Here is an 18,696-nt window from a genome sequence, read left to right as displayed (position 1 = left end):
GCTATTTTTTGACCCTCCCTTAGTCTTTTCAGTATAAAACTCGCTTCTAGAGACCAAGTTCTCAAATCTTTATAAATAACAACCAAAAGCAATGAAAACAAAGAAACAAAAACTTGTATAGAACTCCATATTGGAAAACACCAACATGATTCATTTGAATATTTAAATGGATACATGATTTTTTTCACTTTTGTAAATTTTTAGCTAATGGTCTGTTAGCAGTGGCTCAGCATTGCAATGAAAATGTTGTTTGCCAGCAACCCAAGTACATTGTCAAAAACTTTGAGAGCAGCAGTAAAAATTATTAGGAAGCCGGGCATAGTGGTTGATGCCTGTAATAACAGCACTTTGGGAGGCAGGAGGATCATTTGAGCTCAGGAGTTTGAGACCAGCCTGGGCAACATAGTGAGACTCTATCTCTATTAAAAAATAAAATTAAGAAAAAAATAAATTATTTGGAGGCAGAAGGACACATTCTAAAACACTAGAAAAGCCAGAGAACATAGTATGTTAACACCATTAAGCACCAAACAAAATAACACTAAGATATATAAAACAAGACATGTCATATTTAGTTTTCTTAAAAATAGCAATATTTATATATATATTGGAGGAGGCTATCCTGTGCATTTAGGATGTTTAGTAGCACACAGACTCCACTTCCCCAGTTGTGACAATCAAAATTGTCTCCAGACTTGCCAAATGTTCTGGCAAGTTGGGGAGGGAGGCAGAATAATTCTTGGTTGAGAACTGCTGAGATAGACCTTGATTTGCATTCCATCCCCATGGAATGATAAATATCATTCCCCATGCCTATGGCAGTGTGAATTTAAACATGTTACCTAACACTTAAACCAATGTAGTAGACATAGTGCTTGGCTAAGCACCTGACACACAGAGTTCAGTAAATGATAATTCCAGTGATGCTAAAACCTGTTCTCTTTTGAACCATTATGCTCCTCTGTCCTCTAAAAGTAAACCACCCCTGTAGTCAAGCTGTTGAATAAGGTCTTCTCATCTAAGATCTTCAAAAGACCTTAAATCTTTTAAGTGGGCAGTTAGTGTAGACTATAGTTTTGTTTTCTCCCCAGCTATGGATTTGCTTTCCTTCCCTCTGTGTTCCTGTTTGGATTGGGCAGAGATGGTAGTACATTTTTAAATTTTAATCTCCTCCTGGCACAGCACTGTGTTTGGTATTCTTTGCATATTCATAACCTCATGAATTCGACTAATATCTTAAAGATTATTTCAGGCTTACAAAAATCAGACCTACAGAAATCAGAAAGATAAGACTAAGGCTTTGTTGTTGTGGGTTTTTTTCTGTTTTTGTTTGTTTTGTTTTGAACCCAGAGGCAGCAGCCTATCAAAATATTTATTTGTTCTTTAGCTTAATTTTTTCATAAGAATAATTAAAAGTATTAGTAGCCTATAATTGCTTTGATATACATCATTTTATTTAAATGTTATTAAAACTCTAGACAGGAAAAGGAAAAAAAGTAGAAATGGAGTCTTGATGTACTATAGGTACACAGCAAGACTCTGTTAATAAATGCTATTATATTGTTATCTCATTTACTCCTGCAGGGTAAGTTGCACTATCCCTGTTTTGAAGACAAGCAAATGATGCGTCCTTTGCTCACGGTCACCAAAGTTTTCATTGCAAAGCCCATTCTGTTTTGATAATGCTTTGCCACCTCCCCAAAATAAAGAGCATATCTCTCTGCCATAAATTTGTACAGCCAGGTGCAGTGGCTCATGCCTGTAATCCAGCACTTAGGGAGGCCTAGGCAGGTGGATTGCTTGAGCCCTGGAGTTCAAGACCAGCCTGGGCAACATAGTGAGATCCCATCTCTACTATTATAAAATTAAAACAAAATTTCTTTGTAGACTGTGTATCTTGACTTATCCTGTAACTGCAGGATAACAGCATAAAAATGTAGGACATTAGAACTGCATTAAGTCATTCTTTTGTTGCCAGGGAGGCCTCATCCAGCTTCTCTGGCTTTCTGTGGCCATCTCTGCTCTTCTCCTAGTCCCATGCAGTTACATCTGGCTTATGGGAATATGATTTCATATTGCTTAACAATGCAGAGCAGTTAAATCTTTAGCCCTGAAGAGTATGTTTGGCAAGAGCCAAGTAAAAGTAGATTTACTTAGAAATCAAGAGGGCTCTATATCTGATAAGAAAAATAGTCTCAAAACTGCCATGTGATCTGTTTGTTCTAATAAACTACAGAGTAAAATATGTTTTTAAGTTTAAAGTTGCCTAAAACTCTACTGTATTTGCATTATTTGTATTTTTAGCTGAGAGAAGAAAAGTTACAAGAGGAAAAACCCTCTGAAGATCAAATCCACAAGCTGTTACCAGAGGATACAGAAACAGGGAAAAGGAAAATGGATGAACAGAAAAAAAGAGATGAACCATTAGTACTGAAAACAAATCTGGAACGTGTAAGTAAATCACCTTTTTAATGGATACCTGCCTCAGAAATCAGTGGTTAGCCCAAGTGACCTGGACCTGAAAGACCTGTGTTGGTAAACTGTGAGACCGGTAACAGTCATTGACTGTGCAGTTTAAAAGTAGTGAAGAACTTACATCCAGGCCAGAGCTTGAGAAAATAATTTTTGAATGGGATATTGAGACTTGTGGGAAGATGAAGGAAAAGTGGGAAAAGCAGGTGAGTGAAACCTAGTATAGTTTACTACTTGCGATAAGATTTATATGTATGTTGTTATTTTGACTTATGTGTTATTTGACATTTAAGATTTGTACATTGTCTTCTGTCCTCAACTAGATTTTCTTAAAGCATGTATTTTACTTTCCTTTATTCGTTGTAATACCCTAAGCAGCACAGTGTAGATATAAGGTAGGTTTAGATACTTAGTCTATATTTAATTAGACTTCTAATTGGGCCAAATCCTGCCTGAGTTTGTTTCATTACTTATTTACCAAGTAAATTACTAGAAAAGGTTGCAAGTTGTGTATTTAACTTACATAAGGAAGCACTTTTGGAGGATCCACTAATTATACCTAAATGGATAATCACAATTGAGTTTTATTTCTTTAGTAAGTCATATTGGATTGGACATACATTGCTTGTGTATGTACTTAGCACATCTTTAGACTCCTATCTTTTAAAATATTTTGTGATTCGGGCTTGTTAATATTTCAGGTTATCTTTCTGGGCAGCTAGAATCGATAAAGCTTTACCATCTATAATGACAGGCAAGATAGCTGAGTGGCGGCAAAAAAAAAAATCTCTGGATCAGCAGTCTACCTCTTACACAGGTCCCAGCATTGTAACTGTTTGTACAACTTTGGCCAAGTTACTTAATTTCTTTGTGCTTCTGGGTTTGTTTATTTTTATTTTTCTGGAGCAGGGTCTTGCTTTGTTGCCCAGGCTGGAGTGCAGGGGTGTGATCATGGTTCACTGCAGCCTCAACTTCCCAGGCTCAAGCAATCCTCCTTCCTCAGCCTTCCAAGTATCTGGGACTACAGGCTTGTGCCACTATACCCAGCTAATTGTTGTATTTTTTGTAGAGCTAGGGTTTTACCATTTTGCCCACACTGGTCTTGAACTCCTGGGCTCAAGTGATATGTCTGCCTTGGCCTCCCAAAGTGCTGGGATTACAGACGTAAGTCACTGCCCGGCCTTGGTTTTATTTTTGCAAGGGTGTTTTTCCTGAACTTAAAAAAGAAAATTCTTTAAACTTTCTTGGTAAAGTAGTGTTTGCTGAGTGCCACATACATGTGCAGCTTCTGATTCTAGTTATAATAATAATAATTATTTAATTATTAAAAACAGCCACTTACATTTTACAGGGTTTCAACCTTCCAAAAGATTCAGTTTACAGGCATGAAGTGTTTGTGTACTCTTAATGCTCTGAACATTGGAAACCACAGAGGGCAAAAAAGACTGCTACTAGAGAGGCTACAGTTTAGCTAGACAAGAATAAGCTCTATGATGGTCTTGTGTGTGTAGTATGTTGTATGACTAGTAGCCCCGGCTGTGGTTTGTAGTCTCTGAAGACCGCAGCTCTACCTCTTCACCCTGACAGTTCTACTACCCATTAGGGTCCTCAGGCAGAACAACCCAGAAGGATAAACTAGCCTTGACAGAGAGAGCTGACCCTTCACAATGGTCCTTTGATAGAAATAACCTGTTGTTCCTAGGTCATGCCAAGACTAGGAAATTACTCTAATTATGTTTTCATTTGCCACTACCATTTTTGAAATAGAAATCAAATGCATCCACCTAATTTTAATCTTAAAAGGAGTCAGAAAGTACAAATTCTGATTTGTTCTTGATAACAGCCAGTTTTACAAAGGCGTTGAATAAAATCTGACCTACGAATGTGTCAAGTTTTAGATTTTTGTGATTTTTGCCTTTTTTTCTGTTTTCTTTTATAGTTTTTTATTTATTTATTTAGAGATAGGGATTTGTTCTGTTGACAAAGCTGGAGTGCAGTTGCACAGTCATGGCTCACTACAGTTTCGACCTCCCAAGGTCAAGCAGTCCTCTCGCCTCAGCCTTCCAAGTAGGTGGGACCACAGGTGTGTAGCACTATGGCTGGCCAATTTTTATTTTACTTTTTTTATTTTGTAGCGATGAGGGTGTCCCTATGTTGCCCAGGCTAGTCTCAAACTCCTGAGCTCAAGGGATCCTCTCACCTTAGCTTTCCAAAGTGTGGAATTACAGGCATGATCATGCCAGTGTGCCTGGGCTGCTTTTATATTTTCGAGGACTTTTAAATGGCTCTAATTTAAGAGTTTTCGGTGTTGAGCAAATAATTCCATTTAGTTTGGCCAAGACTACATTCAAATTGAGACCCAAAAGAATCTTAAGAAAGCTGACCAAAGGATTATTTTTTACATAGAAACTATTGTGATTAGAGCGAGACTGATCATTTCTCTCTCCTGTCCCCAAAATTTTAATGACTCCTCTTGTAAAATTAAATGAGGACTCTTCACCCCAACATTCAGGCCCTCAGTGTGATTCTAGCTTATGCTTTCATCCTTGCTTATACCCCAAAACTCTAAGGAGTATATATTTGCTTTCCCCCAAATACATACACTGTGCTTTCCCTTTTCAAGGTCTTTGCTCTTGCATTTTCATCTCATTGAAATGCCATCTAGCTTACCTGTTGGAAGGTTATTTATCTCTCCATGCCCAGTTCAAAAGCTGTCACATTCATGAAGCCTATAGGAATTCCTCTTCTGTTTCTCGACTCCCATCAGCCACTCCCCCAAGCATAAGAGTTCTCTCATTTTCCTTTACATCATGGTTTTTTGTGTGTTTGTGTTTCTCTACTAGATTGTAAGTTTGTTGAGTATAGGAAATGTCTTATCCATTTAAATCTCCTGCAGTACCCTGCACATTGGAAGTGTTTGATACATGTTTATGAAATTAAATTTGAATGGAAGGAGGAAGAAGCTTACTCTAGTAGCAGATTATCACGTGTTTTTTTTTTTAGAATGGAAATAAAGTGAGCACAGTGTTTATTACAGTTAGTTATGGTACATTTAATCCAATAATCGAATTATTAGAAAACAATTTGATACAGCAGTTATGGTTATTCTAAGACTAGAAAGCAAAAAGGGAAAAATTACTTGTCATCCCCCAACCTAGAAATGATCCCTATAAACATTTTGGTACATATCCTTATAGATATGTACCATATGACATACAGAACATATAGATATGTTCATTTCTAAGAACATATAAATACACACCATGTATTGTTTTTCTTTTCAGAAAATGTAACCTAGTATACACACTGGTTTTTTGTTTGTTTTTTTGAGATAGAGTCTCACTCTGTCGCCAGGCTGGAGTGCAGCGGTGTGATCTTGGCTTACTATAACCTCTGCCTCCCAGGTTCAATTGATTCTCCTGCCTCACCCTCCTGAGTAGCTGGGACTACAGGCACGTGCCACCACGCCCAGTTAATCTTTTGTATTTTTAGTAGAGATGGCATTTCTCCATGTTAGCCAGGATGGTCTCGATCTCTTGACCTCATGATCTGCCCACCTTAGCCTCCCAAAGTGCTGGGATTACAGGCATGAGCCACTGCGCCCGGCCTAGATACTGTTTTATAACCTGTTTTAATTCATCTTAAAGTGTGGGTGTTGTCCAGATGCGGTGGCTCACACCTGTAATCCCAGCACTTTGGGAGGCTGAGGTGGATGGATCACCTGAGGTCAGCAGTTCAAGACCAGCCTGACCAACATGGCAAAAACCCATCTCTAATAAAAAATACAAAAGTTAGCTGGCCATGGTGGCGTGCGTCTGTAGTCCCAGTTATTTGGGAGGCTGAGGCAGGGGAATTGCTTGAACCCGGGAGGCGGAGCAGTGATCTCAGCATTGAGCTGGGATCACGCTACTGTGCTCCAGCCTGAGTGATAGAGCGAGACTCTGTCTCAAAAACAAACAAAGTGTAGGTGTTCTTTCTTTCCTTTTTTTTTTTCTCTTGAAACAGGGTCTCACTGTGTCACCCAGGCTGGAGTGTAGTGGCGTGATCATAGTTCACTGCAGCCTCAAGCCCCTGGGCTCAAGCAATCCTTTTACTTCAGCCTCTGAAGTAGCTGGGACCACAGGAGCCTATTACATGCCTGGCTAGTTTTTTAAAAGTTTTTGTTTTTGTAGAGACAGGGTCTCACTGTGTTGCTCAAGCTGGTCTCGAACTCCGGGGCTCAAATGATCCACCCGTCTCAGCCTCACAAAGTGCTGGGATTATAGGTGTGAACCACCATGCCCGGCCTATTTTTTGTGTGTAAATAAATAATCCACATCATTATCCAGTGGTCTTCTAATATTCTTGACTGTAGAATTTATTTAAGTAATCTTTTGTTGATATTTTGCTATCTTAAACACCACTGTGATGGAATCCACTTGTCTCATTTTTTTCTTATTAGTTCCTTAGAATAGTAGAATGACCAGGTCAAAAGGAGTGCTCTTTTTAACATTTTTAGTGTTTATTACATGGTTGCCCTCCAGAAGGTTTATATTTATTATAGGTTTATTATGCTCCCACCAGTAGTGCGTGAGGAGTGCTAAAGTAATTTCCTTACATCTTGCCAACTTTGAGTATTATCTTTCTTTTAGTTTTTTTAGGTACAACATTGTTTTAGATGTCACTGCAAGGATTTAATTTATGCATGCTTTGTACCATTTTAGGAATCCATAGTGCCTTGGGGCTTATTTTCATCAAAGATGAAAGATGAGGGGTAAATATTGGGAATAGAAATGTAGAGGGGTGGGAGAGCTTTTGTCTAAATAAATAGTTATTTATTTGTAATGTAATTTATTTTGCAATAACTGAAAGGAACTTGGCGCTGGGCATGGTGGCTCACACATGTAATCCCAGCACTTTGGGAGGCCAAGGCAGGCAGATCACTTGAGATCAGGAGTTCAAGACCAGCCTGGCCAACATGGTAAAACCCTGTCTCTACCAAAAATACAAAAATTAGCCGAGTGTGGTGGTGGGCACCTGTAATCCCAGCTACTCAGGAGGCTAAGGCAGGAGAATCACTTGAACCAGGGAGGCGGAGGTTGCAGTGTGCCGGGATCGTGCCACTGTACTCCAGCCTGGGCAACAGAGTGAGACTCCGTCTCAAAAAAAAGGAACTTGGCATATATCTGTTATAAAACTGAAATTTTTCTTAAAAGATTAATAGTTTGGAAGTTCATACAAATAAGATCTATCTTTTTGAGCACTTATTACTTGTTAGCTAATGTACTCTAGGTATTTTTAATGGCCTGTCACTAGAGTAGACAGAGAAGTCTTTATTTTACAGATGAGGAAACTGAGGCTCAGGAAGATAAAGCAACAACTAACCCATAGTGACAGTGATAGCTGACAGAGCTAGGATTTGAACACTTTTTACTTGGTACTGATTTAATTATGAAGAGAGGCTTATATAGACAGAAATTGCCATTATTCCCTATTGAGTCTATTCGTATCAAAGCTTTTCTTTTTTATAGAGTGAGAAGAGAATATTATATAAAATTTGATAATGGGTTAGTGCTATTAAAGTTTCTTCATTGAATATTTTGTACAACAGGGTTCTTTGAGGAACGATACCCTACAAAATTGAAAAGCCTCTCTGTAAATTGTAATTCTTCAAATCAGTCTATTGTGTCGCTGTGCCTGTCAGCCTAGAGGAAAACAAAGCATTTCAGGAATGCAGGGTACTTGGAGCCATGTGATGCCTTGCGTGCCTACATCTACAACTCTTACTTTGATAATACTTGATCATTAGATAATTGGTTAATCATCAACTGATTAAAAGGTTCTTCTTTACCTACTATATAACAGTATTGGAAATTTTTTAAAAAGATGGTCACTTGCTCTCACAGGGCTCATTGCATAAAGCACAACAGTCCCCTAAATAAGAAGCTACAGTTCAGTGTGATTAGTTGCTATCCATTAAAAGAAAAAGACTCTCATGTTTAATAATGAGGCAAAACTTCATTACATTATATGTAAAAGACATACCTCTAAGATGTTTCTAATGTAATTGGAAAGACTCTAAAAGGGACTCCAAAGTAAAACAATGATAAATGAATGGATATAAACAAGGTGGAAAAACTAACTCTTGGATAATTTGGAAGCCTTTGCAGAAAAAGTGATATTTTAGATGACTCTGAAAGGCCAATGAGTACTTTATAGGCAGAGAGCGCAGATGGAATTTTAGGCAAAGGGTGTAGCATATCCAAAGGGTAGATAGAGGTTTTGAAAGACTGTGGTACATGTGGAGAGTAAAAATAGTTTGGTTGTGCTAGAGCTCAGGGAGTTCCATGTGTGGGAACTGGTGGGGGAAAAGCTGTGAAAGAAGGTTAGGTCTAGTTTGTGAAGGTTGTGGTATTAGGCTGAGGCATTTAGACTTTATCCTGAAGTCACCAGCAGTTAAGCAGGGGAGTGATTGCTGGAAAGATAATTCTTGGTGGTGTGGAGGGTATTAGAGAGAAGAAAGCCTGAAGAGAATGAGACCAGTAAGTAGACTGTTGCAATAGTCCAGGCAAAAGATGATGAGAATCTAAGGTAAGGCAATGACCATGAATATAAATGGGAAGAGTTGGATCTGAGAGACATTCTAGAAGTAGAATAGATTAGAGTGGAAATAGCTTGGAGACTAATGCTCTTAATTTAAGAACCACTTTTATCCATGTATTAACCCTGTAATTCCAGGAAAATTAACTACTCTGAGCCTCAGTTTGCTATCTGTAAAAGACAGATAATCACCCTGCTTTTAATGGGAGTGACATAAACAGTAAATGAAATAAAATATTTAGAAGTATTGGAGTACCTAAAGCTGCTGTCCAAATGTTACTATGAATTAGAAGTAAGGGACAGAAATAGATGGCATTTAGTTTTCTAGATGGGTTGGTTATGGGGCTTACAGAAGAGAAATATAGTGAGTTTGATTTTGGATATATTGAATTTGAACCACATTTGAGATTGGTATCTCCAGGAAGCAGTTGGAAACACAGGTTGGAGCTCACAGAGAAGTGACATAGAGAAAGAGATTTGAACCTATAGCTAGACTAGATGCCTTGGGAACTCCAAATGGACAGTGCTGTCTCCCTTGTCTCCCTGCCAGTGTCCTGCACGTCTCTCAGATTCAGAGAATGAAGAACCTTCTCGAGGCCAGATGACACAGACACATCGCTCAGCATTTGTTTCCAAGAACAACTCCTACTCCTTAGCTTTCCTGGCAGGGTAAGAGACTGATGCTGAATTCAGTCAGCATTCTTTGGTTTTGGGGTATGAGATAAAAGGGACTGGGGGAGCAAAGGTATTTGTTGTGGCTACTTTGGTGAGGAGGTGGAAGGGGAGAAAAGAGGTGGGAATTGGTTTTCAAATATGGACTAGGGAAAAAGGGCTGACCTGAACTTTTCAGGAAAAGTAACATTTACCCCTTTTCTGACATCCTCAGGATAGGATTGTGCTAATTGCTGTGCTGCAAAGTATGACCCTTTTATCTTGGGAGGAAACAACAAAGTCTTCTTCAGTCTGACAATATGCACGGACTCTCCCTCTGGACTTAGTAGGAAGTGAGGGCAGAACTGATTTTCTTTTCAGTGCCTAAACCTAAAATATATCTTTATAGGTTATAAGAGGGCAAACTGAAAAGTTTTTAAGACCTTTGTCAAGGAATCTCTTGATCCTTTAGACTTGGTAGGCCCTGGGAAGGAAAGGAAGAAGGAATTGGATAGATGATGGGTGCTAGAAGGATAATGAAGGGCTAGGTGGAGGAAAAGAAAGATGAATAGATAGAAGGGAGGAAGGAAGGGAAGCGAAAAAGAAATGGAGGAAAGAAGGAAGGACTCATGGATACATTCATTCAACAGACATTTTGTGAACAGCTGCTACATGCTGGGCTCTGTTTTAATAAACAGATGTAAAGATACAATCTTTTTTTTTTTTTTTTTGAGACAGTATCTCACTCTTTTGTCCAGGCTGGAGTATAATTGGGTAATCATGGTTCACTGTAGCCTCAATCTCCTGAGCTCAAACGATCCTCCCATCTCAGCCTCCCAAATAGCTAAGACCATAGGTGTGTGCCACCATGTCTGGCTAATTAAAAAAAATTTTTTTTTGTAGAGACGAGGTCTCCTTGTGTTACCCAGGCTGGTCTTGAACTCCTGGGCTCAAGCAGTCCTCATGCTTCAGCCTTCCAAAGCGCTGGGATTATAGGTGTGAGCCACTGTGTCTAGCCAAAGACATAATCTTCACCCCAGTTCATTTTCTGTTTTGTTTAAAGCTGGTATTGCTCACCCTTATCTCTAGGGTTCAACTCTTTCTTTCCACCAGTATTATTTAGTAGATCTCTCTTTTGCTGCTCCTGTGAATACACACCCAGACCCTTTCTTTTTTTGGGTTTTTTGTTTGTTTGTTTGTTTTTGTTTTGAGACAGGAGCTCTCTGTTGCCTAAACTGGGGTGCAGTGGTGTGATCACAGCTCACTGCAGCCTCGCCCTCCTGGGTTCAGGCAATCTTCTCATCTGAGCCTCCTGAGTAGCTGGGACTGCAGGCGTGTACTGTCATGCCCAGCTAATTTTTTTTCCCCTATATTTTGTGTAGAGATGGGATTTTGCCATGTTCCCCAGGCTGGTCTGGAACTCCTGGGCTCAAGAGATTCGCCCGTCTCAGCCTCCCAAAGTGCTGAGATTATAGGCGTGAGCCTAGATAGACACCTAGATAGACCCTTTCTGTCATAAGACTTTTACTGCTAGTTATTCATAAATATGACAGAAAGAAGCTACAAAAGTTTAAAAATATTAAAAAATGCTTACTATTATGATCCTTTATGTAGTTTTAATTTTTGAATCTTTTTTGTATATGTTATTTGTGAGTAGTCTGATTTTCCTCTGTTATTTCTGAGAATAAAATTCACTGAATCTCCCTTTCGCTTAAATGCCTCCTCTTCACTAGGTGATGGCAGCTCTTTTCCCAGTAAAGTACCTCCCATAATATTTGTTGACTCATTTGACATTTGTTGAATGGCCATTGTAGCATAGCCACTTAGGCTTGCTTGATGTAAACAGGACCCAGTAAGTAAGCCAGTGTCCTTTCTATTTATGATGAAGATGGGACTCTTGCATTGTATGAACTTGAACTATAGATGCCTTCTAAAGTTAAAAAAAAGTCAAGATTGCTTGACTAAGAATTTTCAGCTCCTGGTTGTGTGTGTGTATTTTCCCCCAATTCATAGGATACATATTTTAATGATTATAAGAGGGATCTACTGCAAAGAGAAAAGATCAAATTTTCATTCCCATCGAGTGACAATAAATACTCCCTGAAGCCAGTAATTATTGTTTTATGAAATCTGTAATTAATTAATATCTCATAATTTAAAACAAGTTAGAAAAAAAGAAATGTATATTAAAATCCAAATATTATACCAAGGGACAGTTGCCCCAGTTAGTTGGAGTAGGTATTGAATGGATAAATTGCTTATCACTAATTCCAGTCTCTTATACCTTTGTAATTCATTCTTTTAAAGGGGGTAGCAGGTTAATATTTCATTGCTTAGAGATGCCTACCATAGAACTTTAAATATTCTTTTCTAATGGACAAAACTGCAAAGCCTATATGGAGGAGTGTGCTTTTGATTATAAGTGGTTCTGGAACATCTCTTATATATCTTCTTTTCCTCTTCCAGCCCATCCTTGTCCTTACCCTGTTCCATTGAGCCACAATGGAACTAATTTATTGGAAAATATTCACTTAAGATTTTGCTATTAAGAAATGCCTATAATCAGTATTACACATTTCTGGGTTTCAGGGCTCACTTTCTGCCTAACAACTGAGGTTTAATTATTAGTATAGTCATCAAGACCATCGAATTTAGTTTATTAGGGTTTCTTTTTAGGAAATAGTTTGCTGATGTCATGGAAACCTTAGTTTGCAAAATCAGTTATAGTAATACTGTGAATTGCATCTTTTACTTAGAACATGCCGTTTCCTTAGATAAGAAAACAGTAAGTTTTAGTTCCAAATTATATTTAGGAAAACAATACGGAGTTATTAGTGCTGACAATGAGAATGTAGCATATGGACATATTCAAAAAGAATTAGCGTAGTGATGGTTGTACAACAGTGTAACTGTACACTTAAAAATGGTTAAAATTATAAATTTATCTTTTACCACAGTTAAAATTTAGCATCATTTAGAGTTTTGGATATTTCAAATGCATTTTTTTTCTGTTAAAGCAACAACAATAGGTTTTTTTTCCTGCAAATTCTTCTCCTAAAGAGAAGACCAGTGTAAAAACTTTTAAAGGGGTTTTAGTACTGTAATTTGAAATCAAAATGAATCGCCATTTGTTTCCCTGTATTATCTTTATTAAACTTTGTCTTTCTTTAAGCACGAAAGCATGGAAGGTTAGTGATGGTTGTGGATTGTAGGCATTTGGACTGATGAGGTGATATTTTGGAAGGAATTCGCAATCAATAGATTCTGTAAGTCTTGCCAGTTGTGGGTCAGTTTTGGCTGGTTCAATTTAAAAAAATCATATTAGGGAGGTATAGTAAAGAGGGTTTTGCAGCCATATTAATGAAGTTCTACATCCCTTTGAAAATGAAACTTTTCCAAATAGGCAGATAGAATAATAGTTTATCCAAGATTATTGTTAGGTTAATCACAAAATATATGTTAATTGAAAAAAATTAGTTTGAACCATAAGAAGGATATATCATTGTAAAGTTAAATATTTAAGTATCTGAAAACTGGTTTAATTATTTTTAAAAACTTATTTCCCTTCATTTCTCATTTCCTCTTCCCCAAGAGAAACGAACTAAACACATGGTTGCAATTCATCTTATAGTGCAGCACGAAAAAGATTTCTTTTTTTGAGCTAGTGTCTTCTTTTCCTTTAAGAGAGCTCCATGTCTAGTTGCATTTTCCTCTTTGCTTTGGCTGTCAGGCAAGTTAGGTTTAGGACAGGATTTTCAATTCAGTCACCATGGCTTTCTGACATGGCCTGTTAATTTTTTAAAAAAATAATTTTTGCTGTACCCTTCTTACATGTATTACTTAATGCGGTCTTTATTTGTCTTAAGGCTTAGTCTTTATGTATTTTTACTGTAAATCACTTCAGATTCTTCTTGTAACTAGAGTATAACCATACAAAGAAACATAATCAAACCAGTCTTCTTTCCAGTTTTTTTTCTTTTTAAGTGATATAGTAATGCAGGTAATGCCATTTCGTACAAAAATGAAATCTTAAGTAAATGGTTCCTAGCAAGATTTCTGGCACATACTAAGTCTTCAGTGAATATTGCTGCTGCTGCTGCTGCTGCTGCTGCAATTTTTATCTTCTTTTGGAACATGGACTCTTATAGCTGAAAAGGACCTTAAATATCATCTTACTCAGTCCATTTGTTTTCTAAATGGAAGACTAAAGCCCAGCCCAGAGAGAGAACATGGCTTGCCAAATCTTAGACTGCTAAAACAGGAGGAAACTGAGTTAGAACTGACGCTTCTTGGCTCTGAGTTTACTGCTCTTTCTGCTGTACTCCATACCTTGATCCTCATGCTGCCTCTGTTCATCTTCTTCTCTAGACTTTAAACTCATCAAAGGCAGGCATAGCATCTTGTTCATCATTATAATACTTAATACAGTGCCTAAGTATTATAGTAAGGCACATAGTAAGGGCTCAGTAAATATTTGTGGAACGTTTGAATAAGATAGGCCTTGTGCCTGTTGGTAGGTTAAATTGGGGCTTTGTGAGAACTGATTGTCAAACTTGCAGCAGAGGGCCTCTAGGAGGGTTCTAGGAGCTTAGATTGGCTAATGGCTGTTTTTTAGATTAGATTCCATAGGATTAATATGGGATTTAGGGGGAAGTCTAGTGACCACATTGATAAAATTTTTATGTGCTATGAAGTTGCTTTTTAGTCTTCGAATGCTTTAGCAATAGCTTATATTGATACTTTTTATAGATGCTATAAAAGAAAGATTGGTGTTCTACTTAGTAGAAATTAACCATAGCTACATCATTTTGTTTTCTAAACTCCAGATACTTTTAAGCCTGAATCTCTGGTGGCTCAGAGTGTGGCACATCAAGGGACTTAAAGTGGCTGTGCTTTCTATACAGTGTATGTATAAGGAGAGATATAGACAGACTTACTGACAGACTCAGAGATACTAAACACATGTCCAGCCAGTGTTAGAGTGAATTGAAATCTGAAGACCCTCTGGGAAATAGGTACCTTTCCTTAAAATTCACAAATGAAATACAGAAGCATTCAGGTAACAGAAATGTGTAAGTGATGTGATATTGGAATACTAGCTTCAGGATTGAGGAAACTAAGCAGATTCAGAGAACTAAGGGGTGGAGTTTTAGGGAAGAAGTAGCAGTGTGACCTTGAGTAAAATCAGTTGGCTCTCCTTCAGTCTCATCTATGTAAAATGCAGAGTGTTATGCCTTATCTACAAGCTAGAGCAGGGGGATTTACTCTGTGATTTCTTAAGATTCTTCCTCTAAAATGGAACTGTCTAGAGGTGGCTTAAACCAGAGTTTTGAGTTATGGAGGAAATGAGGCCAGGGCATGAAAAGAAAGGGGGAGGGGGCCATTAGGAAGTTGTAACAATAAAGATCAAACTTAAATTGAGTGTGGGGAATAGTCAAATAGTGGCTTGAGGGAGAGGAGATTATGAGAAGATGAAGCAGTGAGTTGAAATGGCAAGGCTTGGTGGCCTGGGGGGTGTGTGTGTGTGTGTTGGAGGAGAGAGAAAGGAATTGGAACAAGTCAAGTGTTTACCAACCTGCTTATTAAGAGGACAAATCTTATTAAAAGTAATGGAATATGGCCGGAAAAGGAAGATAGCTTAAGGAGAAGCAACATGGAGCTTAAGGAGAATGGCAGGTTTTAGAGGTGTCAGTAATATCTCTGCCATTTTAGAACAGAAATATTCTCATAGTCTTCAGAAAGGCCTGGAAGTTTGGTGAGGGGTAGTGTCAGGAGCTAGCCCTTTCTCAGTGCTTCCTTGGGCTCTCTGCCATGTTGAGTTCCTAGCATACCTCATGTGATTTAATTCTCACATTCATCCTGCAAAATGTGTAATGTCACTGTTTTACAGCAAAGGAAGCTGCAATTCAAAGAGGTTAAGTGACTCACCCAAGAACCTCTCAACTCAGTAGAGTACAGAGATGGAATTGGAACCCAGTTCTCTTTTTACTCCAAATCTATGTTCTTTCTGTCAGACCATTATCAGAGCTCTATGACAAAAGGCCCTGCACTTAAATATGTGTTTTGAAATTATCTACCTTTGCAACAGACGGCTGCTCTCCTTCCATTTTTTAAAAAAATAATTTATACCCTCCATTGTTCCAAAAAGATACATGGTTGCTACAGAGGAAAGTGAGAATCTGTCCGGTTATTTCTCATTTAAGAGAACTCAAATCCTTCTGCATTATGTTAGGCCTTTTGGAATACAGCTATGGAAACAAGTGTTCCTATCCATCAGTAAAAGAATACAAGCGTGAGTCCAGAATAGGCAAATACATAGAGACATAAAATACATGAGTAGTAGGGCTGGAGGAAGTGGGGTTTGAGAGTGATAGCTAAAGGGTATGGGGAACTTTTTGAGGTGACAGAAATGTTCTAAAATTAATTGTGGTGATGGTTAAATAACTGAATATACTAAAAACCATTACAATGTACACCTAAAAAAATAAAAAGAATACTAGTGTAGACAAGGCAGATAACCCAGAGTGTAACAAAATATTACCTACTAATGGGTAGATAGCAGCTGCACCAAGGTCTAAAGAAGCTTCTGGGTTTCACTTCAGGGTGTGTGTGAGTGAGTGAGTGGGTGGGTAGGTGGGTGAGAGAGAGATGTGTGTGTGTGTGACAGGATGGAGAGGGTAGGAAGGGTCTTTTAGGCCAGTTGGTGCGACTCAGCTGTCAGACCTGAAGGTATCCTTAAGAAACAAGTATAGTGTAGGTATGTAAGAGACAGACAGAGTAATGAGCAAGCAATTGAGAGCATAAGCTATCTAACGTTTTATATCTTATATGGCCATTTGAAACCCTTTAAGCAGTGTTTTTAAGTACTTAAATCTTCTAGTTTTCCAGCTGTATATTTATACTGGCTACCCCTGCTTTTCTTTGTTTGTAAATCAAACTCGTTGTGGGTGCAGGTATTTTTAGCCTAACTAGATATCCCAGAAACCATCTGGTCTCTTGGCAGTGGAAATTTTAAGCAAGTTGCTTTTCAGACAGTGCTGCTTTCTCTAGTTTATCCCTTCTTTATGTGTTCAGATAGACAGAGCTTCCCTAGATGTTTTGAGTCTGTTCTGTGGCAGAGTAGAGTAAGTTAGATCAGTATGCTGTGGTGCAAACAGCACAGGCCTTAGAATTATAGAGGTACTATAGGTTTAAATAATTCACTTCAGCTGTGTGACCTTGGAAAGATCACTTCTCTCATTTCTCTCTCCATGAATTGGGGATGATGATAGCTATGTCATAGAGTCTCTGGATTAAATGAGATACAATATATTTCAAACACTTAGCACAGTGCCTGACAGATAATGGGTTTCTAATAAATGTTGATGTTTTCTTTCTTTTCCTTAAGGGATAGAAAGAGGTTATTTCTGCACATATTTTTATGTATTTATAAGAAATTTCTTCAATATATCCACTATATGCCAGGCACTATGTTAGAGTTTAGGGATACAGAAATGGACTCCGTACAAAAGAGGAAGGAGTAGTTACTGCTTCCATTTTTTTTTTAGTGAGATTATTGTTTGGGCACTTTAATCATAAGAACATCAAGTTTATTGCTCTTGACTATTTATTCTGTACCAGCATTTTGAAGATTCTTCCCCTGACCAAATGTTACAATAACAACAACAATAATAATATTATCTGTGTATTATGTTTATGTTTTATATAATATTTTTACATTCATGATTTTAGTGACTGTTAGTGTCCAGATTTATACTGCATGTTGCTAGAAGTACTGCTTGATCTTTTGAGTAGTGCCATGGTAATAAAACACCTTTCTTGCTTTATAATTTAAATATATCTCACTGTTTCTTAAAAGATACTTTGCCTGGTGACATGAGCAAACTTGGCAGATCAGGGAACTCCAAAAGCCTTCCATAAAAGCAGTAATAATTGACAAAAACAGCCAACACCAACTTTATCGGAACTCTGGAAACTAATCAAAAGTTTATAGCAAATAAGCAGTGTCTCAATCTAGAAAAAACACACGTGGCCGAGTGTGGTGACTCATGCCTGTAATCCTAGCACTTTGGGAGGCTGAGGTGGGAGGACTGCTTGAGCCTAGGAGTTTGAGACCAGCGTGGGCAACATAGTGAGACCTTGTCCCTACTAAAAATTTTAAAAATCAGCCAAGCATAGTGATACATGCCTGTAGTTCCAGCTACTCAGGAGGCTGAGGTGGGAGGACCTCTTGAGAACAGGAGATAGGGGCTTCAGTTAGCCATAATCACTTAATTGCACTCCAGCCTAGGCAACAGAGTAAGACCCTGTCTCAGGAAAAAAAAAAAAAGAAAGAAAGGAAAGAAAGAAAGAAAAGAAAAGAACACCGGAATCTTGGCATCTAAGGAACTCTGTCAGATCACTAACTGACCACTAAGCTAACAGAACAGAGAATTCATTGGCCACATATGACAAAAAAGAGACTTTATAAAATCAGTTCAAAAAAGTCACTGAACAAATAACAGCTGTAACAGACAGCAACGAGGGGGGCAGAGCAAGATGGCCGAATAGGAACAGCTCCAGTCTCCAACTCCCAGCGCGAGCGACACAGAAGACTGGTGATTTCTGCATTTTCAACTGAGGTACTGGGGTTCATCTCACTAGGGAGTGCCAGACAATCAGTGCTGGTCAGCTGCTGTAGCCCGACCAGCAAGAGCTGAAGCAGGGCGAGGCATTGCCTCACCTGGGAAGCGCAAGGGGGAAGGGAATCCCTTTTCCTAGCCAGGGGAACTGAGACACACAACACCTGAAAAATCGGGTAACTCCCACCCCAATACTGCACTTTAAGCAAACAGGCACACCAGGAGATTATATCCCACACCTGGCCAGGAGGGTCCCACGGCCATGGAGCCTCCCTCATTGCTAGCACAGCACTCTGCGATCTAACCTCAAGGCAGCAGCGAGGCTGGGGGAGGGGTACCCGCCATTGCTGAGGCTTAAGTAGGTAAACAAAGC

General features: G+C 38.5%; 1 protein-coding gene across 1 annotated transcript in view; it reads left to right on the top strand.

Moving 5' to 3' along the window:
• Positions 1-18,696, top strand: part of RNF169 (ring finger protein 169) — a 91,902-nt gene that overhangs the window by 53,382 nt on the left and 19,824 nt on the right. Inside the window, 2 exon segments of the mRNA XM_017885264.1 lie at positions 2,305-2,451; positions 9,602-9,720. Coding sequence (XP_017740753.1) covers positions 2,305-2,451; positions 9,602-9,720 — 266 coding nt within the window.

The sequence above is a fragment of the Rhinopithecus bieti genome, unplaced genomic scaffold, assembly GCF_001698545.2.
Source record: "Rhinopithecus bieti isolate Rb0 unplaced genomic scaffold, ASM169854v2 scaffold_14549, whole genome shotgun sequence".
Taxonomy (NCBI): domain Eukaryota; kingdom Metazoa; phylum Chordata; class Mammalia; order Primates; family Cercopithecidae; genus Rhinopithecus; species Rhinopithecus bieti.
This window is presented reverse-complemented; position numbering and strand designations above follow the sequence as displayed.